The 10016-nt window shown below is 41.5% G+C and overlaps 1 protein-coding gene across 3 annotated transcripts in view; it reads right to left on the bottom strand.

Moving 5' to 3' along the window:
• The window catches only part of DOCK5 (dedicator of cytokinesis 5), a 90448-nt gene extending 88305 nt beyond the window's left edge, over nt 1-2143 (bottom strand). The window contains exon 1 of one of the 3 annotated variants that reach the window (XM_068920438.1): nt 1902-2143. In XM_068920438.1, coding sequence (XP_068776539.1) covers nt 1902-1944 — 43 coding nt within the window. In that variant the 5' untranslated portion in view covers nt 1945-2143. The remainder of the gene's footprint in view (nt 1-1901) is intronic. The other 2 variants (XM_068920436.1, XM_068920437.1) reach the window with 2 other exon arrangements.
• Nucleotides 2144-10016: the final 7873 nt, after the last annotated feature.

The raw sequence follows: 10016 nt of genomic DNA on the forward strand, positions 1-10016 counted from the left end.
CATGCAGCAAACACTGCTCGGTGAAGCCAGCATCTGCAAAATAACTGTTTACTGCCTGTGGGTTAACCCTACTAGTTGCGCTTATGAATTAAATGCAAGAGCTGAAGCATTACAGACAGTACTTCAGTTTGGTTCCCATGTCTGCATATAGAGGAAATAAATATCCTTTTCACACAGCTGTCTGAAACCACAGAAGTTAAGGGCATACTTCTCACTGGCATACTTCTCGATCAGGCTCATAAGGGAAGTGGCAGTTCTGCCTCCACCCCGCTTACTCACAGGCCAGCGCCCTTTGCGGGAGATGAGATGTCATAATCAGCAGTTGGCTCAAGCCAGCCAAGAAAAAAAAAAATAAAAAAATCACCCCGGAAGCAAGAAAAAAATGGTGATTACAGTACTGCCTCTGATTTATCCTACTGCCCAAGGCCATTCTTGAGATAGCACAGCCTCGCATAAAAGTACACTTAAAAAAAAAATCCTAATCTAGTCCAACCATTCAGATTAAGGTTATAATTTTTAATGCCAACATTTTTAAATCCCTGACGCTCAGAGTAACCTCATCAAGTCATACACATGGGCTCCCACGTCACAGTAAACAGCCTAGGCTGTTACCTACACAGAAAGAAACAAAGTTCAGGGTGTACACTGCTCCACACCCTTCCAGCTACCAGAGCAGAAACTAGATAAGGTTGTGCTGCATGTAGTATCTCTGAAGTTATCCAGCCAAACTTCAGCCACAGTCCTGCAAGAAGTGGGCAGTCTTTCTGCAAATCCACTTTAAAATCAAGTAAGCGAATTTTTTTTTTTTTTCAAATGCACTTTATGCAAAATCATGCAAGATGAGGTTCTCTGTTTTTAAACTCGCAGACTGAAGGGACTTGAATGAACCACCTCAAGGGAGCCAGAGTAATTAACACTTTCCAAACATGGAATTACAAGTTTCCCTTGTATCAAAAAAGTCCACTGGACAACACAAGAGAACAAGATCATTCTTCATTAAAATAAACTATAAGAAGTTGTTTGTGTCATTAGTGGTTTCCTGCCTACTGTTCTCTGTCCAATTCTCTCACGCAACCTCAAAATTGTGTGGTTTATCAATTTGTCACGCTCTCAAGAAAAAGAGAGCTTATCAGCAACAGTATTGGTTATATTTCTCCTAGCGGAAAGTGAGCCACCACTCAACCATCTCCTTTTAAACGTAAGGAAGCGGAAGGAACAGAAGGTACAAGGTATCAGTTAAGCCTTCACTGTTCCTTCCCCTACTCCAAAACACTACTTTGTCAAGATTCCCACTCCCTGCAAAAACATTACCCGCATCCTGGATTCTCTCATTTCAATGCTTATGTCCCGTCATTATCTTCTCCGCTCGTATCTTTCTTTGGGAGCAACACTAGACGTTTTTGCCACTACTTTAGAGGTCGCTCTTCACTGTAAAACACGCTGACAAGGAAAACTTAAAAAGGCCAGCCCCGAACTTGCAGGACTATGGAAACCAGAACACCAAGGGTGTGAATCGAGCATATACCACCACCCCAAACCCCAAGGACAAATACAGTTCCAGTGAATACCCACAGCCCAAACCTGCAAGTGGAAGAGGGCAGAAACTTAAAAAAAAATTTTTTTTTAAGTATGTTGAGGAGAGGAGAAACCAAATCGAGGGCTCCTGGGTGTGCAGGAGAAAAGGAACGACCCTACACAAGGGAGGTGAATGAACGTGCAGCACAGGGAAAAGGGAGAGAGCAGCCGCGGAGCTGCGGGAGCAGGGAACCACAGCGCAGCAGGGAGAGGAGAGAAGAAAAGAGGAGGGGAGAGGAGGCTCCGCGGAGGCCGTGCAGGGCGCGGGAGCCAAGGGAAGGGAAGCCCCGGCGAGCTGGGCAGGGCCGCCGGGGGCTGGCACTCACCGACCCCGTACTTCTCCCGCTTGGTGGGGATCCAGCGGGCCATGCCGGCCGGCAGCCGGGCGGGCGCTTCCCCACGGCGCGGCTCCGCTCGGCGCGGCTCAGCCCCTCGGGCCGGGCACCCCGGGCCGCTCCGCCATGCTACGAAACTTCCCGGCAGCCGCGCAACTTTCCTGCCTCCCCTGCCGCGCCGAGGGGAAGAGAGGGAGGGAAGGAGGCGGCTCTCACCCGCCCCGCTCCGCTCCGGCGGGGATCACCTGCTCCCTGCCCTCCTCGCCCCGCCCCGGGCAGCGCTCCAGCCGCGGAGCCGCCCCGCCCGGCCCGGCCCCTGCGCTCGCTGCCGTTTCTGCTGGGGCTGCGCGGGACGCTAACGGGGCGCGGAGGAGAAGTCAAGTCAAACACTGGGGAAAGCGGGGTGGGAGGAGAGAGGGAAGTCACGGTTGGCGGGAAATGGTCCTCATTATTGCTATTTAGTATACCAGTATAAGTTTTATGTGTGGGGATCTTTCCCCACCGTTAACAAAATTATATATTTTTAATTAACAAAAATAAAAGGGTTATTTAAAAATTATTCCAGGCATTTGGAAAAACGGTCACAGGACTGCATTTTGCAAAAGACATGGTGTTCTTGTTTATCTGATTGACTCGGGGCCTTATAATGTAAACTTCCATTTGACTTCAGTGCTGTGAACTGGGACTTGGTAAATTATTTAAAATTGGTGACACAGAGCCATATTCTGTGTACCCACCCTGATCCTGCAATGCAGGTCTGAGGTTCTGACCTGAACCAGATTGTCTGTGGCTTCTGTAGTTATGTTGTCTGTGGTGTGGCAAATTGTCTGGGAGAGGGGTTTTCAGTAACACCTACTACTTATAGCCTTAATTAACCAACACCTTGGCAAATCACACTGGTAGATTCTTTACAAAAAGGTAGGTCTAAACAGGGAAGTAGGCTGGACTTGAAGAGACCCAGGTACTAATTTCATCTCCAGGGTCTTAAGTAACCACATCTGATTTTTATTAGTGCCCGAGTTTTGCAGTTTGCCTGTTTCCCATGGAAGTCAATGAGAACTGTGATCACGAAGAATATTTGAAAATCTAACCACCTGTTCAACTGCACGAAAGCCTGTACATTTGGGGGGGGATAATCCTTTTTATTATTTTACATTACAAGTAAGAAGCACTTTGGGTAGCTCTATTTGCTCAGCTGTTGTGTGGCCCTGGGCAAATCACTTCATCTCTCTCTGATTCCCAGCCTAACTCTCTTGTGTGTTCAGAACAGCATATCATACTACTGACTCTCTCAGCTGTGTTTCTACTAGGTTTAACTTGCCTTGATCTTCACTGGTGCCTCTAAGTGGTAGAGTCATACAAATATGAAGCAGCTGGATGAGTTATCTTGCAGATGACAAGAGAAGAAGAACTGTGGAGAGCGCTTAGATCTGAGGCCAGAGTATTAAAGAAGAAAATGAATTTTTGAAAGGAGGCCTACGTTCCAGGTGCCAAGACCTTTGGCTAGAGGTTCTCTAATGAAGAGTTTAACTGACAGCCTAGAACCTTGATTTTACTTTAAGCTTCTTGATTTTATAGTTGAGGTGTGCCAGTATGTTCCAACACAGGTAAAGTAAATTCTTGGCAGCAAATGAAAAACAGAGCAAAGCATGAAAGACAGACAAGCAGTAACTAGAGTAGCTGGTTTTATTACTAAAGTAGGGAAAGTTGGTGAATGATTCATTAAATGTAATGATTCGCAAATGTCAGGGCACACGGAATAAGCAATCTCAGCTATTGCTGAAAGTAGTTTTTATTTCAGAAAGTCTTTTATTTTAGTTTGTAATATTACCAAATGTATTGGATGATCTTTTCTTTCATTCTCTCTTTTCTTTCTTTCTTTTAATGTTTAAGTATTGCTTAATCAAGGCAGTTAATGGTGAACAGTATGAACCCTGTTCTTCTTTGCCCCACATAGGAGCAGGATAGCTAGTTAAATTCTAATTGAGGTTGTATCAGAGATTAACTTGGTTTACATATGTACCACATCAAAACCACAATACTGAGATCATGTGGCAGATCAGAGCTGGTAGAGAATTCCAGTGACTGGGATTCATTCACATGTTTAGTGCACTAAAAAGTTATATTGCTTTTGGGTAAAGTATCAGACTGCTGAAGGAAAACTTCTATCTAAATTTAGCACTTCACAATGTTAAGTTAACAGAGTCATGAAAAAGAACTCTGTGTCCTAGAAACATCTTTGAAGTGCTATCTAACTGCATCTCTTTTGTGGCATAAGGGGAGTTGAAGAAACGTAGTTCTGGTGCCCTCGTCTGTTCAAAATAAGAACTACAATCGTGAAAGAATGTATCAAACTTTATTGGATGAACGGAAAAGGGAAGAAAAGAATGACGTTTCCTGTGGCGACATGGCAACTCTTCCAGTCACCAGCCTGGATCCTATTTTGCTAGATTATGTGCACATACCAGCCAAAAAGATGATACTTGAATCAAAGGGCTTGTAATCCAAGGCAAGGGAAAAGCAGCAGTAAGAGAGTGGAGAAAACAAGGAAATCATGAACCCGTGTTGTTTAGCAAAACATTAAGTTGTTTTAGTACACCAACTCAAAAACTACTCCTACAACTAAAGCCCTCTGGTCATTAATTTAACTACACAATCTCTCCAGCTGATGAATGAGCTGATTCAGATTTGGGGCCCTTATTTTCTGGCCACTAGCAGAAAAACCATAAATAAAAGGTAGCAGTGTACGCTACATAAACAATTAAATATGCAAATACATACACACATACATACACCACAAATAGGAGAAAACAGTGTTTTTACCCAATCTGTCTGTACATGCTTTATTATGAAATAATATTTAACGTGTTATCTCAAGATCTCAGAGCTGAGTTTTATATACATCCACATACGCACACCCAGAGCTGAATATTTCACTGTGCATTTTGTTATCCAAGTAAGTCAATAAATGTTTATATGATAATGCTAGTTCTGTTATTTGGTTTGCATTATCATTTTGGTAGTTCATTTTTGCATTCTGTTAATGGGCTACTTCTAAACTACTTCTCAACTAAACCACTATTTACCTGGCACCAATACCATTGGCACTCTTATCTCTGGATTATTCTGCACTAGCACAGCTGTGAGAAAGGGCAAACATCCATTATCTAAACTGAGGTTTATAACTACTGCAACCAATCTTTCAATTATCACATGGGACTACAGTTTGACAAACTCGTACAGAAGTTATTTCTCCTTTTTGGGACTAAAGAGAAAACAAAGGACTGTGTAACTGACACCACTTCATGCATTGCAAGATCCATCTCCTGCAATTACATCTCACAGTTTGTTCTACCTGCAGGGATGGGAGGAAATCATTTCTTCACTGAAAGAAATATGTAACAGATCTGTGCATCGATCCAAGATCTAAGATGAATGGGTGTTCACTGGTTCCTCATTTTATTTACAGGACATAGGATAAATTGCTTGTTACGCGGGGCATACAGTATTTCTCTGAAGAGGCTAGAGTAGCAAACTCCCCTGGAGGCTAACTGCATAGAATAGCAAACTGTTATCCTGCAAGATATCCTAGGATTACAAACAAGCAGAACTGTGGGTAAACAATATTTCTGAGAAGATGAATAATGGAGAAGACGCGATGTAAAAGTTGTTGCTTTTGTGTAAAAATCCCCAAAGCAATTATGTGATTAGGGAGCTGAGATTCCATTTCCACAACTGATGTACATCTTGGGGACAGATTTGTAAAGGTATTTAGGTGCTTAATGATGCTGATAGGTACGTAGCAGGAATTTCAAAAATGCCTCCAAAGCTAATTCCTACTGAAAATAACGTAGGAATGGTAATTTTCTCGGAAAGCCATTCAGGCTTAGATTTGCCAGTGTATGTCTCAATTAAAAAAGACCTGATCAGATGCTGCATAGTTAAATGGCTTATTCAGTTGAGTTCAGCAATGTCCAAAATCTCCCAGGGTTAATGGCTTCAGGATCTGCATTCAAATTATAGGCAGGCACAGATTTCTTGGAGAGGTCAAAGGGATTTTACTTGCCATTATCAGCAGCAACTGTCATGGCTAGTATCCCTAGCATGGGATATGTCTGCAGGCACACAGCTATGTAGCTGCCCTGGATTCCTTCCAAATCAGGACTACGTTTCTTCAGTCGTAACGGGCTAGAGCTGTTGCTTTCAGAACTATTATGCCACTGTTGAGCTGAGGTAATACAGTGCTCAGTAGGGTAATGGTTTGTTAGACAGGTTTATCACTTTTTGTCAAGGGAAATTGTAGATGAAATGCAATCATCTCTGTTTCATGTTTTTGTACAAAAATTTCCAAAGCCGTCTGAATGCTGAAACCTGACTCCCTTTCAGTTAAACAGGAACGGGGACTACAACAACCCTTAGGCAGCTTTGAAAGTCTCTGCCTTGATGTATCCCTAAATCAGATGAACAGGTTCTGAGTAGTCGCTTAGCACTTCCATTTTAATAGCTTTGTATTTTTATGTCTAAGTTTATTAAAATTTCAAAGCTTAGCTTCCCTACCCCCCTCTGTGTGTTCCTTATTAAGGAAAGACAGAAGAACCTTCCCATCTAGTCTGTAGTTTATCCAGATGGTGATCTCCCCCTTTGTTCAGGCATGAATCTCATCCATGCAAACCAAAGCACCAGTCACGAAATCACACTTCTGTAAAGCTCAGTAGGATTTTTTGTTTCGTAAGGAAGCGCAAGGTGTGACACCATGTTTACAACGCTGAAAAATAGGTTCAGAGCTGCAAATGCCAGCATGATGCATGCATTTATCTGCGCCAACTCAACGTGAAAAGGCCGATACCTTACTTCTGTAAGTACTTTAAGACCCAAGCCCAATATTCCTGAAATGAAACATAATGGGAAATTGAATCTGAAGTTTTAGACCTTTCAAAAATCTCACTTGTAACATTGCTTTTAACTATCTTCATCTATCATAATTCACTCGAGTCCATTTATTGCTGCCATATGCAGTGAGAAAGATTCCCATGGGCCAGAAGCAAATCCACCTCTTCAGCTCATGAATGAATTACTGCTGGAAGTCATACTTTATTATTCATATTAGTAACTCATTCAGTGATCTTGTTCCTCAATAGATGTAAATCAGCACAGCTCCACTGAAATCAATTGTTTTGCTTGCTATTCACATTTCATGCACCAAATGTTGGTCTCAGTGATGTCAAAAAGGGTTGTGACAGTAACTTCAGTTGGAGATCATCTGATGCTGTATTTCAAGTCATGATACCAAGACCTTTCCCAGCAGCTGGATATTAAATTGCTTTATCTTGCTTTTGAGCTTGCTTTTTGAGGTCAGAAAAAAGCATAGGCAGAGGTTATCTTGCAATTCCCTTTGTCTTAAGGACTGCTTGCATGTTTGATGAAAGGTTTTACAAGTCAGTGGCCTTAGGTAAAATCTTATAATTTGAACTAATTCAAAGTTGCTGGAGTGGCATTTGGACTATTTCTTGGGAGTAACAGAATGAGAAAGCTCAACAGAAATAGATCTTCAGTGCTTCAAGCTTTTATTACAAAATCTGTGAAGAAAGAGAAAAGATCTCTGTAACCTAGTCCTGTCCACAGCTGATCTGATGAAGTATGAGCTTCCCAGAGGAAGCAAAGCCATCAGATTTAAGGAAATAGTAGAATACACAGTCAGCTGCTGTAAATGATCATTTCTCCAGTGTCAGTGTTTCTATGTAGATTTACATTAACTTAGGTTCTAATCTACTGCCGGAGTAGCAAATGCGTCATATCTTTAGTGGGTGACTGAGATAGCCTAGAAACTTCCACAAAAAATGACCATTATCAACTCACGTGACTTGTTATTTCACTAGACATCAAGAGAGAAGGGAATCTGAGTATGTGTCTGAGTGGGACTTGTATCTAGTTACATTCTGGGTTATTTAAAGCTTCCTCAGTTACTGCCTTGAGTAGATTTGAGCTTTACAAATTAGGAATGATAAAAAGCAAGTAGCAAGTGACTCTCTTCCTTCAAAAATATTGATGCCATTTCCATTCCATTCTTCTCAGTAAATCAGCCTAAAGAACAAAAGACCAGGAAAATACAGAAAGTGGTCTTAAAGCAACTCATTTCACTGGTTCGTAAAGGGAAACTAGAACTTGGAGACGAAGAACAGTTGAGCTGGCGCAGCCTTTCAAAACTACATAGTGTGGCTAATTGCTGTGAAGGGAGAAGGAAAATCTCTTTTTTTAAATCTTTATGTTAAAGAAGCTTTCAGAGCCTGGGACACAACCCAGGGATCCCAAACTCCCATTCTCTATTAACCATTGTATTTTACTCTTTTGCTATTTTATTAAAGACTACGATGCTGGGGGAAGAACTCTATAGATAAATTCAAGAAAGATCACTTTCACGACTGCCGGGTTCACTTAAACTCCTCTGGCTCAAACTGGTATTGGTCTATGAAAAAGGCATAATAGTGATGGCTGTTCTTCCACCTAGTTGTTGATTGTTTGTACAGAGCTAAACGGTCACAGAGTTATGTTTTCTGCCCCTTGTTCCTAATTATATTAAAAGCATATTCATTCATCTTCTAATATTGTTTTCCATATAAGCAATTGCATACAGCAGCTCCATAAAGGGTCTGCAACCGTGAAAAGGATTCTGCTAAGTTTGGAACAGTAGAAAAAATGTCCCTAGGGCAAAATCTGTTTTATGACACCATTCACACTATGAATATGCTTGGGAATCCTTGCCCTATCTTACTGAATAATTACTGTGGAGATAAATGTTTTGTTACTGCTGATAAAATACCTTAATTTCAATGCCAACATACTGTGGGTTTTATTATGTTATATTATTCCCATTTTCTATGGAAAATTAAACTGGTTTTATAATCAGTGAGATACAACAGAGCTCAGTTAATTTCCTGACAGAAAAATAAACGTCGTTACTGCTGCTATTGTGTCATTCTTCATTCATCCCTAAGAGACAATCCATTGCTAAGGACGAAAGGATAAAGGAAAAGATTACTGAATACATAATTACTCTATATTTACAAAGATTGGAACAGCAAGAAAAGCTGCGATGGAAGTTTGTTTTAACACCAGAAATAGGTAGAAAGGTGTTTTGCCAACACTCGAGGAGTTGAGAGATGAAGTCAGTAGTAATGCTCAGACTGACTTTAATAGGATCCACGTTTCAGCAAAATTCTTCCTGAGTGTTAACAGCACGAACAGCAAGTCATGTTAATCAGTGAGGGATACGTTTAGCTGTAGCCAGCAGTCTGGTATTTTAGACAGTCTGCTTATTTACACCACTATGAATCCTGGCTGAGTCTTTCTTACCTCTCTATACCTGTTTCTCTTCTACCATGTATGCCAGAACCCTCAACCGGAGCCGCTGTGGCGCAGCTGCAATAAAACAGTAACTACCAAGACACATCCTGCAGTCTCTGGATTTACATTTTACTTTTACTTTTGTTCCACCGATCGTGTTCCTCCCTCCTTTTTGAGATCCTGTGAAAAATTAAAAGGAGGAAGTGCTGGCAGGCATTTTCATTAAGAATCACTGGCTAATTCCAAAGTGCCTATTAGTAGAAGCCCCTTGCAATGCCTGTGGTATCTATCCATCAGAGCCGAATCAAGGATATCGACTGTTTTATATTTAATGTCTCTCTTACATCTTTAATGTCTGAAGAGCTTGTTCCCGAAAGCGTCCTCAGCAGGGGGTAGTGTGGTAAGATTTAATCAGAATTTCCAAGGCTGGAAATGAGCTTCCAATCATTCTTAAGAGACATGTGCAGATGTCACAGTTGTCTTCAGCATACTGCGATCAATAAATCCTTTTTTAAAAGCAGTACTCTTTCTCTTCCTCTGCTCCATGGGAAGTCTAAATGAAAAGACTTACTACAAAATCAAGCCTCTGGTTTCAGGAGTCAGGACATCTGAAAGCTCAAAACACCTTTGTAAGTTGGAAGCCTGCTATATGCAGGAGTAGAGTGTTTTTTCCTAAAGAGTTCAGATGCATTTTATAAAAAATAGTTGGTTTTGCTTTATTTCAAAGGTTGCTTACTGACAAAACCATCAAGGAGATTTGTTTGG

The sequence above is a fragment of the Struthio camelus genome, chromosome 27, assembly GCF_040807025.1.
Source record: "Struthio camelus isolate bStrCam1 chromosome 27, bStrCam1.hap1, whole genome shotgun sequence".
Classification (NCBI taxonomy): domain Eukaryota; kingdom Metazoa; phylum Chordata; class Aves; order Struthioniformes; family Struthionidae; genus Struthio; species Struthio camelus.